The following is a 27,845-nucleotide window of genomic DNA, read 5'->3' as shown; positions in this document are numbered from 1 at the left end:
TAAGGGGAATTGAGTATGAACAAGCTTCTCTCTCTCTCCCGTTTTAGGAACTTGTTGAAATGGTGAAAGCGAAGAAGGCTGCCCAAGAGCAAGTACTGAATGCTGCTAAAACTAAGAAATGAGATTCTCAAGGACAGTCTTAATGTGTTTTGTTTTATAATAAAAATACAAATACAACACCTGGTTTTTTTATTCTTTGTGGACAGTTGTACAGTTTTCCATTTGTAGACTTCAATTTCTTCCGTCTTATTCATCATGTCATATTTTGCCTCCAGTTAATAAGTTTTTGTACTGTTTTTAAAAACCCATATCCTACCTCTTAATGCTTATTTAGATTGCTGTTCATCAAACCTGCATTTTAATAGGTGAAAATAACTTTGCCAATCTTTAGAGCTGCTATCTCTCTCTAATCTCCCAAAGTGTTCCTTCTGCTTGCAAGAGAGTTTTAGAATGAATGCCTGGTTAAACTCGAAGCCAGAACATGCCATTGCAGAGTCGGTTGTAATCTGGGAGCTGTTCAAGGGGGCCTAAAAATATAAAAACAAAAATATTCTTAGAGTAAGAGAATATTTTTTTTAAAAAATGCCAGGTAGTAATGAAAAGTAGCTTACCTACAGCGGCAATAGCAGGACACTTATCATAGATATACTTTGTGCAAACATCCCTGATGGTTTGAGCATCAATTGCCTAAAATAAGAAGTAGACTCCATCTTAACTTTTGCCTATTTCCTCTAATTTAACCATCTAGTTATCAAAACAATCACAAATGACATCATGAGCTTAATTGAATTCTGCATCAAAGCAATACAAATTCTACAACTTTTTATTCTGCAGATTTTGCCAGTCATGGGAAGAATCAAAGAACTATACTGGACACTGAAACAGTTTCTATAGCTGTATCTTGCTCCTGAGATTTCGGCAAGCATAGCCAACACACTTTCAAGGATACAGGCTAGAAACCTGGTTTTGTTTGTTAAAGATGCAGCAACTATTCCTAACTGACGTGACTTTTTTATTTAAAAAAATACTCCTTACTTCAATTCTTGCTTCAAGTTCGGGAATTGGAATTCGACGATTGTAACATAACATTTGTCGTCCAATGTCTTCACAAATTGGAGTGGAACCTAAGATTACACACACTTAGCATATATTCAAATTGATTACCGATCTTTTTATAATGGAAAAAAAACAATCCTAGTTCTTACCATCCAGTTGTAACAGCATGTTAGTTTTCAGGAGATTCTTGGCACGGGCTACTTCACTGTCCGTAACACTGGTGGACAGCCTTACCCTGAAAGACATTGAAGTCAGTGAAAGGAAATTTGATATTAGTGAAAGGACATTATTGTGTACTGCTGTTGTTCACAGTACTCAGTCCTTTTATTTTTACGCTTCAGTAGGACGGCCTGGAATAACTAGCTGCATGGTGTAAATCAGGGATGTTGAACTCAGTTGTTCTGAGGGCCAGATCCGACATAAATGTGTGTCATAAAATGCAATGCCAGGTATTGGAGATATAAACTTTACAAAGGTCACAGACAAACAGAATTAAACACAGACAAACACAATTAAAGGTATTAAAGCACCTACATTAGGAGGGGTGATGGTGTTAAAACTAATATTTCTCTGCAAAAGTGGAGTTCCTTGAGTTTGTTGAACTCTAAATTTTAACTGTGGTTTGTCCCAAACTTTCCCCCCCTTAAAATAGAAACTAAAAATATAAATGGTCTGAGCCTAGGGGGAAAACATGAAACGGCTGAGCATTGCAAGCTTCTCCCCCCCCCCCCGGTCTACTCTGAGTGGCCGTAGCTCTCCAGGGTCCAGGCCCATAGCCATGGGTGGCCTGTAGAGGCCTTGCCACTGACTTCCAGCACAGGGACCTGACTGGGGGCCCCCATCTATTGGCGCTATGAGGAAGATTACGGAGACTGGGAGTGGTGGCTGGGAAGTTTGGCAGCCCCGCCCTCTGCTTCCTGCTCTCTGGCAGCCCCGCCCTCTGTTCTCTATACTGAAGAGGCAGATCAAACTCAGAACAGCAAGGATGGGCAGAGGAGGGGAGATAGAAGAGAGCCCCCACTCACCAGGACGAATTAAAGACATGGGTGGTCTGGTTCCAGCCTGTGGCCATAGGTTTGACACCCCGGGTGTAAATATTTTAGCACGAGTCCTTGAGAGATCCTGCTGCTAGGCTCGTTCCTGTCGTATCTGATACAGTGCAGCAACAGAATGCTGCTACATAGTGAGATGGCCACTTCCACCCCCAAGCAGTTATTCAGCAATCCTTACCATTCTCTCTGAACAAAGTGCATCATGTCCTCTATGGTAGTTGCCTCACAAACCATGTAGACGCCCCAAAGGCCGGTATCTGTGTAGCAGGTGTTGAAGGACTGGAAGCTATGGCAGAGGTTACCATGGCATGCAGCCTGAGCAAGCTTACTGGACAGATTCTGTAGGAACAAGATTGGAGATAAGCTAAGAGGGTGGAACAGTACCTTTCAATAGTGCCATCATTATAAAAAAATAGCAATATTATCCTTTTAAAGCCATTTTTAAAATATGCATTTCCTTTCTGCCCCAGTTCCTTTTATAAACTAATCTCTGCACACTACAGATTAAATCCTAGCAAAGTAATCCTGAAGAGGAAGCACGGCTTTTAGAAGTCTGATATAACATGGTTTTCCATTTCCACCAAGGACGATATTACATGGCTTTCTCTTCAATATCCTGGAAAAAAGCTTGAGCAGATTAGTAAATTCTTATACGAAGCAGAATAAGGACAAAGACTTGAACAGTAGATTATAAATGTCAAACAGAAGTCATCAGTAAACTTAGTTTCATCACAAACAAAAAAAGGATTTCTTGAGGACGTTGGATCCAAATGAAGGAAACTATCTGACATGGTAACCTTTATCTGTAATTTTTTGAGAACTCACCACTCCACCACCAAAGGAACGATCCCAATTTCCTATCAGTGTATTTGCCACCATGAGAGGAATTGTGTCTGGATGACACCAGCCAGCAGCTTCAACAGCTATTGCAATGTGCGCCAAAGGCATTTTATTATCCGGCACTCTGATCTGCTCAAGAACAATTAACAGAGGGGTTAGAAAGTTCTGATTAGCAATGTGACAAACAAAAGGGATTGAAACTATAAGGAGAGTGAGCAACCACATTTCAACATGTAAACAAAACAATGGTAACAGCTTTAGTTTTATACTTCAATAACCCCATGATAAAGTGTAAATGTTATGGAAAATGAGGTGAATTTATTATGTATTCAAGTCTATGCCACCTTTCTCCCCAATGGGGACCCAAAGCAGCTTCCACCATTCTCTTCCATGTTTCTTCACAAGAGCACAGCGAAGTAGGTGAGACTGAGACTATGTCACTGGCCCAAGGTCACTCAGCAAGCTTTCATGGCAAACTATGGATCTGAACCTGGATCTCTCAGATCTTAGTCTGACACTTCCATCACTATACCGCACAAGAGCCTTCCCCCCCCCATACCATTTGCCTGATTTGATTCCCTCCCCCCCCCCCCCGCTATTTGCTTACTATGCGCCTCTTGCAACAGGGCAAACAATGGACCTATGGCCCCACTGCAGATATGGAAAATGGGGCAGCGGGGAAGGCTTAAATCTACCCCCATTCCCCTTGTGCCTTGTCCAGAATGAGTTACACTGCATAATTTGTATTTGAAGTTGGGAGATCTAATATGAAACCCAAGAGACCCTGAGGGACTCGCCTTTTTCCTCTGTGGTTTGATCCCCTTCTGTACACCTGAGTATGAGCCCAAAAATAATAAGAGGAGCCTGAATTAAAGTGATATCAGAAGGGAGTGAGCCATGCCAGAGGAGAGAAGGAATGCAAGGCTGTTGTTCTGCCAGTCGTATGCATAAATCTACTCTAAGCGGGATTCAACAGAGTGCCATTTTCTCCAAGGACCCCGGAGCTTCCTCCCAGATAATCTGGTCACAACTAACCTCCCAGATTTCCCAAACAATAAGTAATGGCCAATCCCAGCTATGTCTTTCCTATCTAAATGCCTCCATCCCACCTTATACCTTTCAGTTTACTATCCCCTCTCCCAGTATTGGTACTGAGGCTGAGCATTCTCAGTAATTGGAAAGTAGTATCTGTGCTGTTTAAACAAATATGTCTTTACCTTGTCTATTTTCACTGGTGGGCAATAATCAAACTGAGTAGGATGGGTTTATCAGTTTAGGGAAGAAGCAAAGAAGTATCGACAGGATCATTCTTTAGTCTATCCTTGATTTTGTACTAAATTTAGATGTTTATAGTTCTAAATAGCATTTTCTTTTCTAATATAGTTGTATTGCCTCCTGCTTGTTATTATATGGATTCTTATGGACAAATGCCTAATAAAGGTTTCAGTTAGTTGCATCTAAATGACTGTACAGGAAGACTGCAGTCTTTCCCAATCATGACCAGTTCCAGCTCGACGATGAAATCATATCTGAGTTCCAGATTGCCCCAAGGGAACATTTTGACACTCCAAACACCCCTCCACAATACAGACAAAGGTTTCACATACTTGCACCTCCCCCCCCCAAAAGAGTACTTTTTATTATTTTCACCTTTATGCCAAAGATCCCTTTGGCAAAAGGCATTAAAAGTCCCCCCTTCAGCTCCAAATTTTGTAGATGGTTTGGAATCACCCTGTTCCCAAGCCTCAACAGTTGGTCTCTCCCGGATCTGGAATCTCTGTTCTGCTGATCTAGCATTGTGATTTGTGCCTTCTAGTCAGTTTCACTTTCTGAAGCAGCTTCTTCAAGGCTTTGGACAGCCCCACCCCCAATCAGACTCCTATGGCTTATTTTCTTTTGTAAGGTTTATTTCTCTATAGGAAGGCAGTCATTCTATAGAAAGGTTTGTGTTTTATTGCTGCTACATTCCTATGCTGTATTTTTCATGACCCTTCTACTATATTGCACAGACTATCTGATTTCTTTTTTTCTATTGGCAAAATAAAAACAAACATTTGTTTAAGAGTCTTTTCCCCCTAGATTTTCCAAGTATTGATCTGAATCTGCACTTCCACATACATAATGCAATATAATCCTAAGTGTTTAAGGGCTCAAAATACAAGTGTTTGTTCTGGGGAGGCAGGGAGATGCCTCTGCATGTTACAACCCTGACCCATGTCTATCGATAGATACAGAATCTCTGGTGTCTTGATCCTCAGAAGAAAAAAGGCCTAAAAGAACCACAAAAGAGGAGAAGAGAATCAAATTATTATAGCCATTTAACACTCTTCTGAATCACGGGTGTTGCTTTGAAACATGCTAACAGCCTCTGTCTCCTTCAGCAAGTTTTGTAGCTGTTTCTGCAATCAAGGCTAGAATCAAGCTTAGAAGATATCTTGTATTACTATTGCATTAGCAGTTATTTGTCATGATGCTGCCTTGCTAGGAAAAGTGGCAGATGTCCTGCCTCAACTTACTTCACTGCCTGTGAAGCGGCAAGGGGGCAGGGCTGGTGCTCCTCCTTTCACCACAGATGGCAAGTTACCAAAATGATACTTCGCTAAATCCAGCAATTCATCATGAGGGACTCCTAAATAATTGACATAAAACTACAATTTAGAAGGTGACACACAAACTAATCATATATGTGACAAATATTCCCATTTAGGGGCCAAAGTTACAATACTTTATTAACTAACATCCACCATTGATAATATAGTTGGCTTTCTAACATCTCTCATATCCAGTTTAGCTAAAATTTTATGACTACAATTTACTACAAAAATTTTACTACTACAAGCTACAATTTTCTTCCCATGCTTTACTGCGCTGAACACAAGGAAAAGATCAGCAGTGAATCCATCTTTTCTCTTTTAGGAGATAAACATTCTAGCATTTGGATTTATTTTATTTTTACCTCATTTGCAGCCTGCTTTTCTCCTCAGTGGGGACACAAAGCAGCTTGCAACGTCGTCTTCTCCCTTTCATCTTCAAAACAATCCTGTGAAGCGGGTTAGGCTGAGAGTGCGCGACTGGCTCAGAGTCACCCAGCAAGAGTGGGGATTGAAACCTGGATCTCTCAGATACTAGACCAGTACTAACCACTTCAACATAATGGGTTATGTCCTTATCTCCAAACTGAAAATAACATTATGCGGTACTATGGCTTCACCTTTTGTTTTTTAGAGGCCTTTATGATACCAACCACAGAGGGCTTCCTTATTTCTTACCAACATAAAAATTATGGTTTGCGTACATACCTCCAGCAGCAGCCAGCACCATTCTAGGTCCTTTGTAGTGTGTTGTTATATATTCCACCAAGTCACTACGCATTATGGACCTGTGAGAGGTTCAGCAAACAATGAAAGGAAAAACATAAAATGCATGTGTGACACACATTAAATGGTTAAGGCTTTAACCTGGTCTGAGAGCCTTTAGGGACAGGAGAGTCAAATGGCATTATTCAGTGGAAAGTTTCAGTTAGCAGTTGACAATTAAGTGAGAGATCAAAGCAGACTGGGAGAAGATCAAGAAGGATCATGAGTTAGAAAAGTGGGATGCGGAGGCCTTCCCTAGCAAGACTGAAGGAAATAGTGCCTAGTGCAGCAAGGTGATCCTATCAAGTCTGAGAGAAATAGCTCCTAGGAGTGATCCCTGGCCAGTAGATAAGAAAGGAAACTAGAACTTGTGTGAATGTTCCTGTGGCAGAATTATATGCGGGACTGGGGCAGTTCTGTATTTGCTTAGGTCTCTCTGTTTGGTTGTCTTCTATAAGACATTGCAGGAGGCTCTTCAAGCCTGACAATGCGCCCTGCACTCTGCTCTAAAAATAGCTATTTATATTTATGAGTTCCAGTCTCGAAGTCAAAACATCTAGATATGAAGACCTGTGGCTCCAAGTTCTTGAGAGAGGGAGGGTGTTTCTGACCTAGCAATGTAATGGCTCTGGTCTGAGCTTTTTGGTCAGAAAAAGGAAGGGTTGGGTATCCATCTGATTTCTTGATTGACAGTTAATCTGGATTCTAAAGGTATTTAACAACACTGTTTGAAATGCTAAGGGCCCTCTGCCAATGCTGTGGTTAGGATTTGACAGAGTGACAAAATGCATTCCTAAATAGATAAAGGTGTACTATTGGTTTATAAATATTGGTTTATCTTTTTCCCTTTTGTAAAATGAACGCTGAAATGGCTTCTTGCTTAAAAATGTGTGCAGACTGATTTTTTTTCAATAAATGGTTTTATGGAATGGGTTTCTCTCTCTCTCAAGTTATGAGGTTCTTGCCAGTCATTCCTCTCCCTTACTGAACCTGATGGGAATGGGAGTTCTAGGAAAGGTTTCTATACTCCCAAAATTCCCTAACAGTTCCTGCCTTCACCACCTTTAGTGTCTGTTAGACAAAGAAGCTTATGCTAGTTTATGTAAAAAAAAGAAAAGAAAAGCCTGCCAAGAAATCTCAAATCTTGAAGACCTATTTGAATAACAGAAAGTTACTTTTCCTGACAAATTATCTAGTGTTCATTTTAATACAAGATTACCTCATTTCTGTTGCCTGTTCACCTCATAAGTCCTAAACCTGATTCCTGCCTGATCATTTCCCCTCAAAATGAAATAAAAAGTTTTGTTATTTTTGATTTACCATCAGCCTCTTATGCCCATTATCAAACCAGGACAAAAAGAAGGAATTTAATTTCCCCTCTCAGTTCCCTAGGCTGGGTCAGCATCTCATAATATACATTCAAACAACTGTGTGGGACAGCCGGAGAAAAAAAAGAAAAAGGGAAAAGTTGCTGCTCAGAAAAGAACACGATAAAGGGAAACCCTGTGAGGGTGGGTGAAATCGTCATAACATGTAATAAATGATAAGTGCTAGAGCTCACTTAGTTGAACTAAACAGGAACCCTTGGCTGAGGCTGAAGAGCAGTGTATCACCTGCTAGTTCAAGGTGCATCCAATGAAGTTGATGGACTACTGTCCATAAGTTCAGATTCAAGAAACATAAAAGGAAATACTTCTTTACTCAAGGAGTGCTTAAAATGTGCAATTCACTGTCAGAGGATATAAGGATTGACCACAGGCACAGGCAGCTTTAAAAGACAGATTAGACAGATTCCTAGAGGACAGGCCTATCAGCAGCTACTAGCCATGTGACTAAAGGGAACATCCACATTCAAAGGCAGTAAATTTCTGAATTCCAATGGTAGGAGGCAACATCAGCAGAAGGCCTTGACGCCTGTTTGTTGGCTCTTCACAGTAACTGGCTGGCTATTGTGAGAGATGAGAGAAGGACCACTGGTTGGATGCAGCAGGGCTCCTTCTGTGTTCTTTAGCTGGATAATGCAAATTTCATTTTAGCAACATGCAATGCCTCATTTGCACGTAATTAACATAATAAATAGCCACAGCTTGCCACTTTAAAAAAAATCAGTAGATGTGCAGCCTAGTCTGTTATTTGTACAGCAAGCAGCACCCACTTGAGTGGGCAGGCAGAGGCCTCTTCTCACTAGGCAGGAGTTTCTGGGAACCCTGCCATTACAGCCAGCCCATAACCTGTTCAAATGACCTTTACAAGAGTTTAAGCTGCAAGTTACATTTGAGAAACTAGCAGAATTTCATAAATAATTTTTACAAATCTGTATTGCCTGTCAGTAGTTATGTCACAGGGAAGAGAAGAGGACAGAAGATGAACTGTGAAAGGACAAACTTGAGCATTAGGCTATCTATCTATCTCTCTATCTTCAGTCGGTCTGGTCTGTCTGTCTGTCATTAATAAATATACATCACAAACCATATTGTGGAACTATCTAGCATTTAACAATAGAAATATTCATTTCCTGGGGGGGAAATTGCATTTTTCTAGGTACAAAATATGCAAGAGTGCTTGAAATCTGTCACATCCCTACAAGAAAAACAAGAGCTAGAAGAAAGACATGAGGCTCATACAAGAGCGCATGCTCTTTTAATTTTTATGTACATACATATCTATGCAGGAAGGCCCTGACAAGCTGTTTTTTTCTTTATTGAGAGTCAATTTCTTTCCAACTAGGGATCTTCATTTTATGGATTTAAATATCATTTTAGAAACGAGAGCAATGGTGAACCATACTTGATATTTTCTGTGGGTCCTAGAATAGTCCGTCCTAGTGCAGTATCTTGATAAGCTGTGGCGTGGAGATAATCAAAGACCACTTCCTGCAAATTGGTTTCAACTTCCTGCATCTCTCGAAGGATCACACCACGCTCCCGCTCAATTTCAGCCTCCCCAAGTGTGCTGTTCTGGATGATGTCAGCAAGTATCTCCACAGCTGCAGGGATAGGTAACAAATAATGACAGCAATAGAGAAAATTTAAAAGTCTCTTCACTATATTCTATCAACCATCAAATAAGTATCATGCAGTACAAACCTATGTAGAGTTAGTCCACATCTGTTGAAGTCACTTAGACTGGAATAACTCTGAATAGGATTGCAGTGGTAGCCATATACCCAATAAATAGTGTCATATGGGTGAATAAATGAATAGGATTGCAGTGGTAGCCATATATGCTATAAATGGTGTCATGGGTGAAGTATCAAGATGCATAAGAGCCCCGTGGCACAGAGTGGTAAAGCTGCAGTACTGCAGTCCAAACTCTCTGCTTGCGACCTGAGTTCGATCCCAGCGGAAGCTGGTTTAGGTAGCCGGCCCAAGGTTGACTCAGCCTTCCATCCTTCTGAGGTCAGTAAAATGAGCACCCTACTTGCTGGGGGGAAAGTGTAGATGACTGGGGAAGGCAATGGCAAACCATCCCATAAAAAGTCTGCCAGGAAAATGTTGTGAAAGCAATGTCACCCCAGAGTCTGAAACGGCCTACCTTTTTATCAAGATGCATATCATCCTCTCATAGTATACATGATAGGATGGACTTCTCTGTGTGCCTGCTAATAGTCAGCCCTGATCCTAGACCCACTGGCAGCATAGTAGTAGCTATTGGCCCCAATTTTCTGGCACAAATCCCTGATGCTGGTTGTAGTGCTAGGCAGGGATACTTGGGTTGCATCAGCAGCTCTGAGGAAAAGTATACTGGATAGCTAGAATGAGATGGGTAGCAGTGCCGGATTAAACCCTGTGGGGGCCCCCTCACAAATTATCTCAAGAGTTGGAGCACCCACCCCAATGCCCGTGGCCCCCACTGCAGCCTGCAGCACTGGTGGCTAAAAAGGCAAATGCAATATTGGGCTGTATCAACAGAAGTATAGTGTCCAGATCATGTGAAGTGATGGTATTGCTTTACTCTGCTCTGGTAAGACCTCACCTGGAGTATGGTGTTCAGTTTTGGGCACCACATTTTAAGAAGGATATAGACAAGCTGGAACGGGTCCAGAGGAGGGCGACAAAGATGATAAGAGGTCTGGAGACCAAGTCCTATGAGGAAAGGCTGAAGGAGCTGGGCATGTTTAGTCAGGAGAGGAGGTGGCTGAGAGGTGATATGATCACCATCTTCAAGGACTTGAAGGGCTGTCATATAGAGGATGGCGCAGAATTGTTTTCTGTGTCCCCAGAAGGTAGGAGATTTATTTATTTACTAGTAATAAGGCCAGTTGTGGAGAGAAATACAATGGGTGCTAGAAATTTGCTGTGGGTGAGTGTTGTGGCCTTAGTGGGAGGGCTGGGGAGGAAAGGGAAAGATAGAGGGAGGCAAGGTATGCTGAAAAGGCAGCTTTTGGGAACGGAAATGGAGAAATTGGGGAAATGTGGGGTAGGTTATCAGAGAAAGGGAGTAGATTGAGAAAGAAGGGTTCAGGGGCAAAAGAGAGGGGTAGATTGCTTTCCATTTGCTCCCCCCTCTCTGTATCCTTTACATAGGAAAAGTTCAGTTTTTCTCCACAGTGGGGATGAAAGCAGCTTACATCATTCTCCTCTCCCCCTTTTGATCTACACAGCAACCCTGTTAGGCAGGTTAGGCTAAAAGTCTGCAACTGGTCCGAAATCACCCAGATCAGCTTCCGTAGCAAGAAGCCAGATCTGGCAGACCCGGCTCTGAAGTGCCAATTGCCATGTCACACTGGCTGTCGTGGGTGTGTGTGTGCGACCTCAGCAGGGTATAATGACTCAGAGTGTACCATTTGCTCCAGGGGAACTGATATCTGCCCATCTGGAGAGATAAGTGATCTCCAGGCCATGCCTGGACACTGGCAACAATGGTTCCCCAGAAGGAAATGGCTGGTTTGGAGGGAGGAGTCTATGCCATTGTACCTACCTGAGGTACCACTCCTCAAACCCCACTCTTTCCAGGCTCCACTCCTCAAATCTCCAGCATTTTCTGAACCTGGAGTTGGCAACCCTCCCTCCTTCCCAGCCAACCACCAACTTACATTTATCTGCCCCTCTGACTTCAGCTTCCCATCTCCTTCCCTCTCCCTTCAACCTCTACCTAGGAAAAGGACAGTCTTTCTCTGCAGTGGAGACCAAAGCAGCTTACATCATTTTCCGTTTCTCCTTTTGAGTTTCCGTTCCTCCTTCCGTTCCTCCTAACCTGCACAGTAGGTTAGGCTGAATCATCCACTCAGCTTTCACAGCAAGAACCTGGGTCTGGCAGACCCTGCTCTGAAGCGCTGACAGCCACAACACAGTGGCTGTCATGGGGGGGCTACTGCTGAACAGGAGCAAGCAGTCAGACCTAGTTAAGTCATGCCAGTCAGATGGCATCAAGTCACCCAGAGAGTGCTGCCAGGCCTAGGGTAGGAAAGCTTCTAGGTATCACAACTGAACTCCAGACAACAGATCTCTTTCCCCCTGTAAAAAAACAAGTGCTTTGGGGGTGGACTCTATGGCATTATATTCAGCTGGGGCCTCTCCGCTCCCCAAAGTCTGGCTTCCATAGACTCCACCACAAAATCTCCAGGAATTTCCCAACCTGAAGCTGGCAACCCTAGTCAGGACTAGGCCCATGAGTTCTCCCTCAAATGCCAAAATAGGCTTGGAAAGGGCCTCCTCCCCGTCTTTTACTGACAGAACCAAGTCAGATCCAACTCAGGGTTCTACAGTTGCCAAGTCCAACTCAGATAATACCAGAGTACTTTGGGGTGGAGCTGGGAGACTGTGGGTGGAGCCAGAAGACTTTCTCATTTCTCCAAAAAAAACATAATAAAAAATATAGCCATGCAGTTCCCTGGAATACAGTCTTCATTGCCTTGTACCCCAGCAGCTGGCTGCACTTCTACTAAATGAAACTGAACAGGCGCACACACACACACTCACAAAGCAGACAGATAAACACAAATCCTTGGAGGTCTCCCATCCAAATACTAGCCAAGGGAATAAAAGACAGGCAAACATCACACTACCAACCTTCTCTTAACCCATCATGCTGAACCACAGCTTCAAAACGAACATGGAAAAGTATAACAAAGTAGGAATCAAGTTTCACCTTTAAGACCAACAAAGTTTTATTCAGAACGTAAGCTTTTGTATGCAGGCATACTTCTTCAGACGAGGGGATAAGATACAGAAAATATGTTCTGAATAAAACTTCGTTGGTCTTAAAGGTGAAACTTGACTCCTACTGCTTCAGACCAACACGGCTGCCCATCTATCTACATGGAAAAGTATGCCACAGAGAGGAATAAGACCATCTTTTGCTAGCCCTTGTAAACCAAGTTAATGTCTATAGAATCTCTTTTCAAGGTTAATGTATTCAGAAAAAGTGTATTAGGAATTTATGGTTACCTCTTGGCAAGTCTTTTGAAAAAGCCTTTGCATAATAGACAGTTTGTTCTCTTGATGTATAAGCATTCAGATGAGCTCCCATGTTTTCAATTTCCAGCTCCAGATCTAATTGAGATCTCTTTTTTGTTCCCTGTAATTTAGAGAGAGATAATTAGTTCAGAGAGCAAAAGAGCCAAATGACTTCAGCGGAAAAGGAAGAAACAAGTTTGATAAACGAATATAGCCCCCAACCAGAAAAATAATCTACAGGTGCCCAGCAGCAGGGATTCCAAGATCTGAATCCTACTAGTTTGTCTGGCATGTGACATTTCCAGATTATTGGCAATAAGCCAGATGTTTTCTCTACAAGGCAGTAGAGAAAACATCTGGCTCACAAGGTGAGAGACTGATCAGCTAGACCTCAGAAAATACTGTAGCGACAAGACACAGCATCATCACTATGTATGCAAGGACAGCCATAACAGCATCTTTCTCAACAAATTATGATTCTAAGTGGAAACTAAGGTTTCTAGATTTGGGTTGCTGTGGTGTTTTATAGGCAGGGTCGGCCCCACCACTAGGCAAAACAGGCAATAGCCTAGGGCCCTGGCCCTGGGGGGCACCACATTAGACACCTCCATGTGACTTGGGTCACCCCTGAGCTTTTTTGAGTGGAACAGAGGGCTGGAGCCCCGCAGCGCCAAGTTGCAAAAATGTGGAGGGCTAGAGCCACTTCACAAGTTACAGATAAGCGTGCACACCACAGTGTGAAGGGTAGAATATTGTTGTTTCCCCCTTCAATTTCCACACAAGCATTTAGAATATATTAAACTTCTACGGGCATTATTCCTCTCCCGTATTCTCATTCTGGAGTCTCACTGAGTGTACTGATGTCTCTTGTAAGGTAAGAGTTAGGCAGAATTTTATACAGACCTTTTTAAAAAGCATGTTTCCCTTTGTACTGTAGTCCTACCTGAGTTGTGCTCTTTTAAATCCTCAGATTTAAATAGAATTAGAAAGACATAGCTCTGTTTAGGATTGCAGTGTACATGTACTTTATCCCTTTAAGTGTTTAAGACAGCCAGTTTAGTGTAGTGGTTAAGTGCGCAGTAGGGTTTGGGATGCCCAGGTTCAGATCACCATCTTGCTGTGGAAACTGACTGGGTGATTTTGGAACAGTCACATACTTCAGCCTAACCAACCCCACATGGCTGTTCTGCAAATAAAAAGGGGGAGAGAATAATGTAAGCTGCTTTGGTCCTCATTGTGGAGCAAGACTGTAGTTTTCTTAAGCAGAGGTTGCAGGAGAGTGGGAAGGAGAGAGAAAGCTAAAGACAGAGGGGCAGATAAAAGTAGGTTGGCTGTTAGTGGGAAGGAGATAAGAGTTGCCAACTCCAGATTGGGAAATTCATGCACATTTGTGGGGTGAGGCCTGGAGAAAGTGGGGCTTGAGAAAGGGAGGGACACCAGACAGGTATAATACCATAGACTTAATTCTCCAAATCAGTGATTTCCTCCATGAGAACTACCTTTGCCAACCTCCAGATGAGGGCTGGAGATTACCCAGAATTACAACTGCTCTCCAGATGGCAGAGATCGGTTCTCCTGGAGAAAATGGCTGCTTCAGAGGATAGACTCCATGGCATTATAGCCTGGCTGAGGTTGTTTCTCCCCCTGAGCCTCAACATCTCAAGACTCCACCCCCAAATCTCCAGGAATTTCCTAACCTGGAGCTGGCAACTCTAAGGGGAATTGATCTCTGTAGCTGGGAGGTCCGTTTTGATTTTCTGGAGAGCAGCAGCCACCACTAAAATGGAATGGACTATAAGCCGTATTAAGTTACTAAAGTGCACACATTTGAAGAAAACATGTTTATCTTATATTCCAATAGTGAAGTCAGGGTATCTTTGGATACTTAAATCCAGTGACTGGAGCTATGAACAGATCTTTCTACGAAGGGAGGCTGGAAGAGTGACGGGGCAGACAGAGAAAGAGTTATGAAGCGGAGAGGCAGAAAAAGAGAGGAAGTGGCATGCAGGGAGGAGTGAGAGTAAGAAAAAGGGTGGCAGAAGGGAGAAAGTGTGTGGGAGAGGTAGGGGGCGAAGGGAGGAAGCAAAGGCAGGGGGAATAGGATAGCCACCCTGCAAGTTTCTTGCAGGTCCCCAGTTGTTTGATTCTAATGCAGAACAATATGATTCCTCAGGAATGCCTCTGAAGTATAAGAGAGCAGCATAAAAGGCTGCCCCTGTGTTATAACATATGACAAGAACAGACCCTGCACACAGAGAAGTCGACAGAAAGTTTCCCCACAGAAAATGTTCCATTTCTAATTTTTATTTCTTTATCAAAACATTTATCTTCCACCTTTCCTTGTGATTCAAGGCAGCTTACAATAAGAGTTCAAGCCATTTCCACTTAAAACCAGAATAAAATAACAAACCCTAAATCTCTCTGAACAGATACCACTGCCAATGCAACGCTAGGCAAGCTTGACAGGTTCAAAGTTTTTGTTTTGTCAGGTGATCATCCATAGGTATTGCATGAAACAGATGTGTACATTTTGCTCATTGTTAATGGAAGGGCAGGGTGAGGGAGAATAAAACCAGAAATACATATAACAATCCAAATTTTAAAAATCAAGTTTTTACTTCACCTGACTGGTTACACAAACCAATCAAAACGAAAGCTAAATGCCTCCTCTCTTATTATATCCCACACGGTAAACAATCTTCACTTTGCTCCCAGAGGATATAGTGTTGGTCATAAGTATAGGCAGTTTTAAAAGGGGATTAGACAGATTTATGGAGGACGGGTCTATCAGGGGCTATTAGCCAAGGTGACTGAAGGGAATCTCCACGTTCAGAGCCAATAACACTCTGAATCCCAGTGCCAAGAGACAACATCAGGGCCTTTCTGCCTTGTTGCTGGATCTCCAGAGGAAATGATCGGCCGCTGAATGAGACAGGATGCTGGACTATATGAATCACTGGTCTGATCCAGCAGGGCTCATCTTGTGTTCTGCAAACCCATCCTGCTGAGCACACTGCTACATCCCACACAAGAATCAAGCTCTCTCTCATTGTGAGTAATACAGCACTTTGTTATGCAAGAGGCAGATCTTCCTAGGGACAGCCAGACAGTCCTTTCAGCCACAAGCAATCCATATGGCCCAGGTCACAGAAGTAGGATAACAGTAGAAGTAATAACAGAATCAGTCACCTGTAGACTGTAAATGCCACTTCTTTAGCATTTATAGTCACCTTAAGCATCTTGAAGCATGAATATTTTATGCAAGATTCCTTAACCTTGTCTGGAAGACCTAAATTACCTACTTACTTCCTAGCCAAAGGCTGGGCATAAGGTCTAGCCTTATGGTCTAGCATTGAAGATAAATTAATATAAGGTCTAGCATTAAGGAGACGTTACTATTTCAGTCCAAAAGCTATACAGAAAACCTGTTTTAAAGACTTGCCTTAAAAGCCATGTGCTCCAGGAAGTGGGCTGTTCCGTTGTTTTTCTCATTCTCGTATCTGCTTCCGGCATCAATCCAAAGTCCCACCTCATTCAAAACAAATTATTAGTCTTACCAACTGATGGGGAGGAAAAAATACTGTTTTCAGCATTCTGAGGGAAAGAACTGTTCATTTTGCTCAAATGGATGAAAATTTACTATAAGAAGTTTTGTATCCAGAAGATAGAAAATGGAGAGACAGCTAGACGTGCAGTCTGCTCTCAGCCTCACCAAACACCAGCTCCATCTTCAGACATACTTCAAGATGCAATCGTTATTACTATGTACTTTTGATGTCAACCAAGCTACTTCTTCTAGCACTACCAACACATGATGCTGATCTCTCCGTAGAGCTCCTTACGCCCAAGAATGTAGGCATAAAGGTATGCTTGAACAGTCAGCAAAGATGGGGTATAGAGTACCTTTATGGAAAGGAACTGGCAGAGAATTGGCAGTCAGAGCACAGAAAACTGCAGGACATTAAATCAGTTTTCTTCCCATTTTGGAAAAAAAATTATATGACGGACACAGTATTGTAAAATTAGTAATTGCTGCTATACCCCCTTTCACATCATGTACATTATACACCCACCTGTATCTATCAAAAGCTACTCATCTTTTGCAGACTCCCCATGATAAACACTGATGAGGTTCAGAGAGCTATGCTGGCATTCTCCACAAGGGATATGAATGAGCTCTCTCCTGCCACCTCACCACTGTTGCATATCAGGTGCAGACAATTCCATGACAGCTGAAATGGCTTTTGAAGAGTGCACAAACAAGTCGGCCCAGGGACTTCTCTATCACTACATATCTCAAACCTCCATGTTTGAATAGGCTATATGATGAACCATGGATGGTAGCTATTACTGGTGTACCCCCTCTGGTCTCCTCTGTTGCACTAGTTTGATATTCAAAATCAAACTGCAACATCAGACTACTGCTCAGGTTGCCATAACAGCCACTGAGCTCCATGACTGACTGCTTCCCTGTTGATGCAGCAATCCAGACCTTCACACAAACTTTTTCATCATTATCCATCTCCTACGTAAAACCAGGGAAGGGAAGGCAGCATGGTATAACCTGATTTTATCAGATCTTGGAAGTGAGACAGGATTGGTGCTTTGATGAGGGGCCACCAAGGAAGATGCTGCAGAAAAAGGCAATGGCAAACCATCTCTGCTTCTCACTTGCCTTGAAAGCCCCTCTGCTGGGGTTGCCGTAAGTTGATAACAACTTGATAGCACATCTGTACACAAAATGTATATACATTCCATGTCCTTACATTCCATGTAAGAAAAGTGAACTGTAGCTACTCCAACATCCCAAATCTGAACACATTTGTTGAGAAACAAATATCATTGGGAATAGATGAGATTGACTTCTGAGTAGGTATTGTCATGAGCCCTGAGAAGGAGGAGCTGGAAGGGTTAACAGACCTGGAAGAGTTGCCAGCCAGTTCCTCAGCTGAACAAACAGCAGCTGGCCCATCAATCACTCTCCAGGCACCAGTGTCAGCTGTTGACAATCTCCTCCAAGCTCTCCTCCTCCCATCTCAAGAGTTCGAAGCAGGCTCCGGAAAGAACTTTCAGAGCGAAGACATGAGGCACGTCGATGCTTCAGATCTCTCAGCCCTGAGTTCTAGCAGAGTCACTGCCACCCAGGGAGCAGGCTGATTGAGACTCCCATATAGCTCCCACCCAGGACCTGGTAACCTTGTGGAAGCAACAAGTCAATTCTCTGGCTTGCATCCACACTCCTTCCTGATCCTGACCTGCTTGATTTCCTTGGCACCCTGACCTTTTGGCTTTTGGACACTGACTTCTGATTCCAGTTTGTGATTCTGCATTGGTGACTTGGCTCCTACTTGACTTCCTGGACTTTGACCTTGGACTGGCTTTGGACTCCTGCCTGCCTGCACCCTGAGAATGTGACATGTATGGTATAAGGTCACAGTTTAAATAATATTTTCAAAGCTTTCTTAATTTAACAATAGTGGTAAAAAATTACAGATGGGGGTAGAAGAGGGGAAGCAATTCACTCACAACTGTCACCTACTGTGCACGTGGAAAGTCCAGAATCTTCAGAAGCAACTCTTAAGCCATTTTCCAGGGATGACACCTTTGTCTCAGGAACATTGACAGCAATCTGGAGTGCTTCTTTGGTGGCTGTGTATTTGCTTCTTCCAGGGTGTACAAACTGTGTGCAAAAACTGTCATGAGCCAAGACAAACCACTGCTTTGTGAAAGCCATGCAATGCAAGTGTGTGCCTACACTTATAAGAAAAGAAGATTCATTACAAAGAGTGTGTGAGAGACTGACAGTCTAGATATTGTCAGAGCGTACAAGACAATAAATAGTTCCCGAGACTTTCCAGTGACTTTACTGTAGCCAGCACTAATTTCTACAACGGCAGGAACCAGGAACAAGGAGACCAGCTTAACTTTTACTAGTTTATATTAAGCCTGAAAACCTCAGTTTGCATTCCAAGAAGTGGGGATTTTTTTAATGTCTGGACCACACTTTCATTATCCCAGAATTATGGAGTACAAAGAGTGTTTATTGCATGTCGCCAAAGGCCATTGCAACCAAACACAAAGAACATAAAACCTAAATCATGAATAACATTACTAAAATAACCAGACAAAAATATTCATCAAAATAAAATATTTCACTCTCTTGATACAGCTTTTGCTTGTATTTTCTTAGTTGCCAAAACAATGACACTCTGTATGAAATGAGTGGGTCAGCATTCCAGAGACGAAATAGCTTCATTGCTTCCGAGAAAAAGGTTAAGCCCTTTAAATGTACTGTATGAATTTTGATTCTAGTCTCTGCTTAAAGAAGAAAGGACAGAATATAATGGGGTCAATCCTCTGGAACAAGAGCTCTACATATACAAAATCTCAAAGAAAATGGTTTTCAGGAAGATCAGCCACCAAGTAAAGCCATTGGCATGGTCTCAGACTGAATGACTGCAAAGGCTATTCTGAGATTATGAAGAGTGATGCTGGACAGGAGGATGCAATGTGGTCTCCTTTTAAAAAATTAAACCAGAGAGGAAACTTGGAGAATGATTGTCTGTGACGGCACCACACTTGAACACTCAGTCATGAATACTGGTGCTGGTTATAGGCACAACTGTGGGTATCATCCAAGATGGAGTGGCAGTGAAAAATATTGTTATAAGTTACCCAGGCAGCATCTTTCTGCATCGAAATGAGGCAGTGCTAGCAGAGAGGACTAGCAGCGTCATTTTTGGGTGTGTGTGTTTTTCTTCCAGAATCTAAGCATTTTTAACAATTAACATTAACCTTAACAATGACAATAACAAAAATGTAAACAGTAAAAACACACAAAACTGTAATTGAGAATATTGACACTAACCAAATTAACCTAGTACAAGTTACCTAGATTTTTTTTTTCAAAAAGAAAAAGAAAGCCAGCTTTACAAAATTAAAGCAGGTAAGGGTGATTGGGCACTTTGTCAATCAAAACTATATAATTTAAGAATAGTGGCCATCTTTTAGTCATAAAACCAAAGCCATGGTGGCAAATTCTGGCGTCCTGATTCGCTGACACTCTGTCACCACTTCCCACTACCATTGGGTAGCCTCTGTCACCCACCTACTGCAGCCTTCCCCACATTCTTGCAGGATTGGCTTGCAATCCATCTCTGCTGTGCCATTGGCCGATTCTGCCCTCCCACGCCCACTACCAGCCCTGTCAGACAAGAACACCATCAGATGGCCACTGACCTCTGAGGGAGACAGTTTTCTGTTGGGAGCTTACTGATCACTACTGCCTCTCCTCAGGGCCCTTCTTCCTTCTCATTTTTCTCTCACTCCTTTCTCCCCCTCTTTTTTCTACCTCCCCCTTCTGTTCTTTCTATCTCTTTCAGTCTCTTTATTTCATTCTGTTTGTCTACCTTCCTCCCTTTAACCCACACAAAGAGTAGTAGTTAACATCAACTTCAACTGAACAAGGAATGTTCGTTCACAGCAGGAAGGGGCCGTTTCAACAACAGCAGATAAACAAAGGAAGAAAAGGGAGGCTTGTAATAGTTTTCTTCACAGTGACAGCTGCTTGATGCTATCACCCATTTCCTCCCAGGGAACCACTGTTACCAACGTCCAGGTGCTTGGTTCCTCCCCTTCCTGGAGAGCCAGTTTGGTGTAGTGGTTAAGTGTGCAGACTCTTATCTGGGAGAACCGGGTTTGATTCCCCACTCCTCCACTTGCACCTGCTGAGATGGCCTTGGGTCAGCCATAGCTCTGGCAGAGGTTGTCCTTGAAAGGGCAGCTGCTGTGAGAGCCCTCTCAGCCCCACCCACCTCACAGGGTGTCTGTTGTGGGGGAGGAAGGTAAAGGAAATTGTGAGCCACTCTGAGACTCTGTCCTTGAAAGGGCAGCTGCTGTGGGAGTCCTCTCCAGCCCCACCCACCTCACAGGGTGTCTGTTGTGGGGGAGGAAGGGAAAGGAGATTGTGAGCCGCTCTGAGACTCTTCGGAGTGGAGGGCGGGATAGAAATCCAATATCTTCTTCTTCATCTTCTTCTCCCCCCCCCACCCACTGTGAAGAAAGACTGTCCTTTTCCCATGTAGAGGCTGCCAGGTTGCCAACTCCAGGTTAGGAAAATCCAGATAGCAGAGATCACCTCCCCTTGAGATGTGTGTGTGTGTGTGCGGGGTGGGGTGGGGGAATTAATGCCTTCACTTGGGTGGGTGGGAAGACAGTAAGGCTGCGGAGGCACTTGCCCAGAGGCCTTTAGTGGTACCTTTCCAGGTTGGTGAGGAATTCCTAAGGAATCACTACAGGCCTCTGAGGGAGAGGTCTTTCCTCCTAGGAACCACTGTTGCCAATCTCTAGGTGAAGGCTGGAGATCACTCAGAATTACAACTGCTGTCCAGATGTCAGAGATCAGCTCTCCTTGAGGTGGAGGGGGAAGAGAATGCCTTTACTTGGTTGGGTGGAAAGACAGCAAGGCTGGGAGGGGCACTTGCCCAGAGGCTTTTAATGGTACCTTTCCAGGTTGGTCGGAAATTCCTAATGTATCACTATAGGCCTCTGAGGGAGAGACCTCTAATCCTGGGAACCACTGTAGCCAGTCTCCAGGTGAGGGCTGGAGATCTCACAGAATTATAACTGCTATCCATATAGATGTTTCTGTTCGTGTTTGTCTGTTTTGACTGGGCAGTAGCTGATTGCATCATGTGATCACTGCTGATTGGAAGTGTCTGTGTTGCCTGAGGCTGAATGCTGGCCCCACCCTCTTTTCATTTGTAAGGCCAGAGTGAGGAAGCCAGGGGGAAGAAGCCAGGCCTTAGTCTCCTTGTGTTCCCAATAAGGTAAGTAGACTTTCCACAAGGAGAGCCACATAAACCCAAAGGGTATAAAAAGGGGGATTGTATATATTTATTTAAAAACAATTTTAAAAATTAAAAAGCAATTAAGAAGGCAGAATGCCTGCAGGGGGTTGGGGGCTATCCAGTGTTTTGAACTAAGTATCATATGTATGACTATCTGCCCACTGGACAGAAGTTTTGGGTGTGTGCTCGGTGCAAGGAGTTCCTGGTTCTCAGACAATGAGTTCACACCCTTGAGGCCAAGGTGGCTGACATGGAGAAGCGGAGAGAGTCAGTTAGGCACATGGAGAAGACTCTCGGGGACTTGTTAGATGTGTCCCATTCTGGAAATGGCAGCCCCACCACTGTCAGGGAACATGAGGCAATAGGATACCAATGAGGCAATAGGATACCATGCTGAGGATAAGGGGAATTTGCCCTCAGAAGGGACCTCTTCTTCAGCTGGTATGTGGGTAGGGCTTTTTTTTTTAGCACAAACACACAGGAAAACTATTTTGGCTGGCTTTGGGTCAGGGGGTGTGGCCTCATATGCAAATTAGTTCCTGCTGGGCTTTTTCTACAAAAAAAGCCCTGTGCTTGGGTATCCTTTCGCACCAAGTAACCATCCCTGGGCAGGGAAGGAGGGGGACACTTGGTAGTTGGTGATTCGATCCTTAGACAAGTAGACAGCTGGGCGGCAAACCAGCGTACTGCCTGTATGGTGACTTGCCTGCCTGGTGCAAAGGTAGCGGACATTATGCATGTTCTAGATAGACTGTTATACAGTGCTGGGGAGGAGCCAGTGGTCGTGGTACATGTTGGCACCAACGATGTAGGAAAATGCAGTCATGAGATCCTGGAGGAAAAATTTAGGCTGCTAGGCAGGAGACTTAAGGCCAGGACCTCCAAGGTAGCCTTCTCAGAAGTGCTACCTGTTCCACACACAGGGCTGGAGAGACAGGCACAAATTAGGAGTCTCAGTACGTGGATGAGATGATGGTGTAGGGAGGAAGGGTTCAAGTTTGTTAGCCACTGGGATGCTTTTTGGAACAAGCAAGAGCTGTACAAAAGAGATGGTCTCCACTTGTCCCTGTCAAGCAATGTTTCATTTTACCATAACTGTCTATGTTTATCAGAATGTGACTGCTGTACTGTACCTGTTACTAACATTGAAACAAAGCTAAGGCACATCAAAGTAGCAGAGTTAGCTGGCGCCGCCTCCCTGCGCCTCTCTCGCTTTTACTAACAAATGCAGGAATTAGCTCTTTGAAGATAAAGCCTCCAGGGACATTTTCCCAGGCCAAGTCTGGACCCAGGAAGTATAACCACAGGGAGATAAAGAAAGAACTGTGTGAACTTTCACACGTGAATACAGGACTGTTTAGTAATTGTAGCTTTGCTGATAGAACCTTTGATGTGCCATCCTTAAGTATACACTTTGCTATTACTCTGTATCAGTTCCAATTCTTGGCTCACCAGAAGCACATGGATTATCAATAAACCTATACTTTGTTTCAAAATCAAGGACTGGTTACTTGAGATCCGATTGCTTGACAGTCCTGAGAAAGAACCAGACTGTTGGTGCTTAAAATAAAAAAGGTGGCAGAGCAGTTTTTAAACTGAATCTTGAGGGAAAGCCAACAGATGAACTGTCTGCAGTCCAGGATGGCTCATCTCAAAAGAGATGGTTAGCTGTTACTTTTCTACAGGGCAATGGATTAGAGTTGTCCACTGAGACGGTGACAAACAATATGGATTGCCTGGCTAGGTCTCGAGGCAGCAGGAGGAAGGTTACAGGCCCAACTTGCCTGAGAAATTATAGATGCTTATATACAAATGCTAGAAGTGTCAAAGGTAGAATTGGGGAGTTGGAATGCTTAGTGTTGGGGGGAAACATAGATATTGTGGGCATTTCAGAAACTTGGTGGATGAGGAGAATCAGTGGAACACGGTGTTTCCTCAATATAAATTCTATTGTAAGGACAGGGAGGGAGGGGTTGGAGGAGGTGTGCCTCTGTGTGTCAGAGAAGGTATACAGTCCAGTAAGACAGAGAAGGTAAGAGAATTAGAACGGCTTCTGGAAATTGTAAGGGTCAAAATAGTGGATCCCAAAGAAAGCTTAACTCTGGAAACTTGTTATCGCCCACCAGATCAAAAGATACATGCTGAAAGATTTAAAGATAGTGGCTAGATGTAAAAACTGTGTCATAATAGGTGATTTTAACTACCGACACATTGATTGGGTCAATACATGCTCAAGGTGGGGGAAAGAGACTGAGTTTCTAGACACTCTCAATGACTGTACTATGAAGCAGATGGTCACAGAACCTATCACAGGAGAGGCAATCCTGGATTTGATCCAAAGTAATGCCCAAGATCTGTTGAGAGATGTAAAAGCGATTGCACCGCTTGGGAACAGTGACCATATTGTTATTGAGTTCACCATTTGTATAAATAGGAGTTGCCCAAAAAGATCAACACAACCACTTTTAACTTTAAAAAGGTAAGTTCTCTGAGATAAGGAGGCATGTAAAAAGGAAACGAAAAGGAAAGGTAAAAAGGGTCAAAACCTTTGGGGAAACTTGGAGACTATTTAAAACAACAATCTTAGAAGCTCAGATGAAATATATACTGCAGGTTAGGAAAGGCACAAATAGGTATTTTAAAAGGCCTGCATGGTTAACAAAGTAATGGAAGTTGTAAAAGGTAAAAAAGATTCCTTTAAGCGGTGGAAAGCTAGTCCCAGTGAGGTTAATAAAAGGGAACACAGACTGTGGCAAATCAAATGCAAGTCTGTGATCAGGCAGGCAAAAAGGGACTATGAAGAGCATATTGCAGAAAACATAAAGACCAACAATAAAATTTTCTTTAAATACATTAGAAGCAGGAAACCAGTCAGGGAGGCAGTGGGGCCCTTGGATGAACAAGGGGTAAAAGGATTACTGAAAGAGGATAGGGAAACGGCTGAGAAGCTGAATGCATTTTTTGCCTCGGTCTTCACTGTGGAAGATGAGAAGTGTTTGCCCACTCCAGAACCGCTGATTTTGGGAGGGGTGTTAAAAGACCTAACTCAGAATGAGGTGACAAGAGAGGCGGTCCTACGACTGATAGACAATTTAAAAACTGGTAAGTCACCAGGCCTGGATGGCATACATTCAAGAGATCTGAAAGAACTCAAAGGTGAACTTGTGGATCTCCTGACAAAATTATGTAATCTTTCATTAAAATTTGCCTCCATTCCTGAGGACTGGAAGGTAGCTAATGTCACCCTATCTTTAAAAAGGGTTTCAGAGGAGATCCAGGAAATTACAGGACAGTCAGTATGACGTCAATACCAGGAAAGTTGGTGGAAATTGTTATTAAAGAGAGAATTAGTAGGAACATCGATGAACAAAAGCTACTGAGGAAGACTCAGCATGGGTTTTGTAAGGGAAGATCTTGTCTCACTAACCTGTTAGAATTCTTTGAGGGGGTGAGCAAACATGTGGATAAGGAGGACTTAACAGATGTTGTTTACCTTGACTTCCAGAAAGCTTCTGATAAAGTTCCTCATCAAAGGTTCCTACATAAGCTCAAGAGTCATGGGGAAAAAAGACAAGTCCTCTTGTGGATCAAAACCTGGCTAATTAATAGTAAACAGAGAGTGAGTATAAATGGGCAAATTTCACAGCAGAGGGTAGAAAGCAGTGGGGTACCACAGGGCTCAGTACTGGATTCAATGCTTTTTAACAGCAAACTGGGTACTTATTTTACCGACCTCAGAAAGATGGAAGGCTGAGTCAACCTTGAGCTGCTACCTGAACTCCGGTCATGAGCACAGCTTGGACTGCAGTATTACAGCTTACCACTCTGCGCCACAGGGCTCTATCAAGGTTGTACCCTCATTATTAATGCTTTGGAAGCTCCAGAGCTGAGCCCTAACTCTGAAACTTGTTGCAGAGATTGATTTCAGTTCCAGTTATGGTTTGGGTACCACTTCTGTCTCCTGTTAAATTCTTGCAGGCAGCTGGAACCATAGAAAAAAGTCATGAAGCACCCAAAGCAAATAGTGTCCCAGCAATGCACTACTTTGAAAGCTCCATTCTCCACATCAACCAAGCTAAAGTACTCACTACAGGGGGTGTAAGGGGCTGGAAGATACCGAACTTCCAGTAGTGTGGAATATAGCAACTGGGTGGTGTCAGCAACATTTTCCAGCAGGGCTTGTAAAGGCAATGCTCTTCCGTAATGTTGCTCGATGACCTGGGAATGCTCTTACCATGATTTTGTGTTTTTATCTGAATGGTCTTGTTTCTTGTTGAGCTGAGACTTTTGAATGCATTCACTTTTGTAATAGCATTCTGTAATTTTAAGGACATTGTTTGACAGAGCCTTTTGTAAGACTATTTTGAAGCTGCCTTGAGTTTTACGGATATCTGTAAGTATACCAAATAAATAAATAGTCCCTCCTTTAAAACATGTTTAAGAGACAATGTTGAAGACTGGTTTCAAAGACCTCTTAACACTGCCCTGTTGTACAGGGACTCTGAAGCAGTATAAAGTGTGTGTGTGTGGGGGGGGAGCTTAGTGAGTCTATTTTATCATCAAAATAACAAAACTGCCTTGAGTCAAGTTAAGCAGAGAACCAGGATAGTTTAGGTCATTCAGAGTTCAATCCAATATAGAGTTACATCTTCTAAATTCATTAACGTTAATGAACTTAGAAGAGCCTGTTTAGGATTGCACTGTTAATGAACTTCATGGCAGAGGCTGTATTTGAACCCTGCATTCATATAAACTATGTTCATTCAGGTGGCATGCATATAGAGATCTATATTCCAAAACTCTGCAAAACTGCTGAACTTTGGAAATGTAAAGAAGAGAAGAGGAAGAATAAGAGATTAGATATATACCACACCCTTCACTCAGAGCAGTTTACAATTTCCTTTCTCTTCCCTCCCCACAACAGACGGGAGGTGTGGTTGACAGAGCTCTGACAGAAACTGCTCTAGAGAGAACAGCTCTGAAAGAACTGTGACTGACCCAAGATCAGCTGCGTGTGAAGGAGTGGGGAATCAAACTCACTTCTCCCTAATTAGAGTTCGAACACTTCACCTCTACACCAAACTGACTCCTTAAGTACATGTGCACCTGCCAAAAATGTTTGGTGTGATAGGATATAAGAAATGTTAATAGCTGACAAAATAACTGCAAAAATTTAAACCACATAAAATTCCTTTTATATAAAACCCCATATGGTAAAAAGGATTTTCATTTTATCATCCACTGATGCAAAGCACTGTAGATCTGTAGCAAAATGCATTTTTATTTTATTTACATTAGGACCACCAAGGAGGCTAACAATTTAAAAACAGATGTAATAACACATCTTAACACCAAATAAAGACCCATAATTAAAACCCAAGGTAGAACACGTACACAAAAACAGTGATTAAATCACAGGGAAGTTAGAAGGGAACCTCAGATGGGGAAAAAAAGTATTCCCTCTGATGCAAAATGGCAACAAAAGGAGACAGTCGAGTCTTCCTGATGAGAGATCCGGACTCTTAGCGCCAGGAGCAAGGCTGTCATTTGCTTCAGAAGGCCGCAACAGCCAAGGTACAACCTCACCAGATGACAACAGAGGAGTATGCAGCGCTTCAGGTTTTTGTTAGCCTTTAGCCGGTTCTTACCGCATTCTTAATCTCAAAACTGCACTGCATCATCCTCTGTTCTGACTAATGGGCTGTAAAGATCGTTTGTAAATGTGTACAGAAGCCGGCTGGGACACTTAAAGATTTGGGGGAGGCTGCATTTCAGCAGGCCTCAACAGAAATGAAGGGCTCTTCCTACCACGGCGTAATCCTGCAGCACGAACGACACTTCTCAACATTCAGTGCACGCAGGACAGACTCCGGGCCGCCGCCATTCATCGCATCCGGGGGGGGGGGGGACAGGAGAGAAGCGGCGCTTTAAAAACTAGCAAGAGCGCGTCTCACGCATGCGCGCAGCTCGTCTCAAAGACGCCGCCGCGCTTCCGCTTCGTCGCGCTTCAATGAGAAGCCCCGCCCAGAAGACAGCGCGGCTTGGGGGAGCCGCGGGACTACTTGTCCCAGCATGCCCAGCGCCACGACTGCCCTGGCGGAGCGGCGAGCGGCCTTTCTTCCCCTCTCTGCGGCGGCCGGCCCCTTGCCCGCCGGGCCCTCTACTCACTTGCTTCAGGGAGCTCCGCGCGGAGACGGGGCCCAGCCAAGCCCATAGGAGGCTCCTGCCGGCTCGGCGACCCACAGACGCGGCCCCCGCCGCCATCTTAGTGCCAAGCGCGGCTGGGGAGGCGGG

The 27,845-nt window shown here is 43.5% G+C and overlaps 2 protein-coding genes across 3 annotated transcripts in view; one reads left to right on the top strand and one right to left on the bottom strand.

Moving 5' to 3' along the window:
* DNAJC2 (DnaJ heat shock protein family (Hsp40) member C2) overlaps nt 1-177 on the top strand; it is a 58,072-nt gene extending 57,895 nt beyond the window's left edge. Inside the window, exon 17 of the mRNA XM_060244692.1 lies at nt 48-177. Within this exon, the coding sequence (XP_060100675.1) occupies nt 48-122 (75 nt within the window). The 3' untranslated portion in view covers nt 123-177. The remainder of the gene's footprint in view (nt 1-47) is intronic.
* Nucleotides 133-27,845, bottom strand: PMPCB (peptidase, mitochondrial processing subunit beta). Of its 2 annotated transcripts, XM_060244693.1 has the most exons (13): nt 27,720-27,845; nt 18,242-18,382; nt 16,145-16,231; nt 12,694-12,823; nt 9,092-9,290; nt 6,248-6,327; nt 5,465-5,577; nt 2,934-3,077; nt 2,287-2,447; nt 1,206-1,291; nt 1,036-1,124; nt 612-687; nt 133-527 (listed from the first exon to the last, which is right to left on the bottom strand). In XM_060244693.1, exons 1-13 carry the CDS (start codon nt 27,813-27,815, stop codon nt 463-465), a joined length of 1,467 nt encoding a protein of 488 aa, XP_060100676.1. In that variant the 5' UTR covers nt 27,816-27,845; the 3' UTR covers nt 133-462. The 2 variants fall into 2 exon arrangements, with proteins under 2 accessions (XP_060100676.1, XP_060100677.1); XM_060244694.1 differs by lacking the exon at nt 27,720-27,845 and having other exon boundaries at nt 12,694-12,818; nt 16,139-16,231; nt 18,242-18,384.

The sequence above is a fragment of the Heteronotia binoei genome, chromosome 8 (assembly GCF_032191835.1).
Source record: "Heteronotia binoei isolate CCM8104 ecotype False Entrance Well chromosome 8, APGP_CSIRO_Hbin_v1, whole genome shotgun sequence".
NCBI lineage: Eukaryota > Metazoa > Chordata > Lepidosauria > Squamata > Gekkonidae > Heteronotia > Heteronotia binoei.
The sequence above is the reverse complement of the archived record's forward strand: the minus strand, read 5'-3'. Positions and strand labels throughout refer to the sequence as shown.

Excerpts from the sequence above, each read along its gene's own strand:
- PMPCB (XM_060244693.1), bottom strand. The coding sequence starts at position 27,815 with ATGGCGGCGGGGGCCGCGTCTGTGGGTCGCCGAGCCGGCAGGAGCCTC. Across the intron at positions 9,291-12,693 it reads TTCAAAAGACTTGCCAAGAG|CTGTGGAGATACTTGCTGAC; the intron begins GTAACCATAAAT and ends CTATCCCTGCAG. Across the intron at positions 5,578-6,247 it reads GGTGCTGGCTGCTGCTGGAG|GAGTCCCTCATGATGAATTG; the intron begins GTATGTACGCAA and ends TCAATTATTTAG.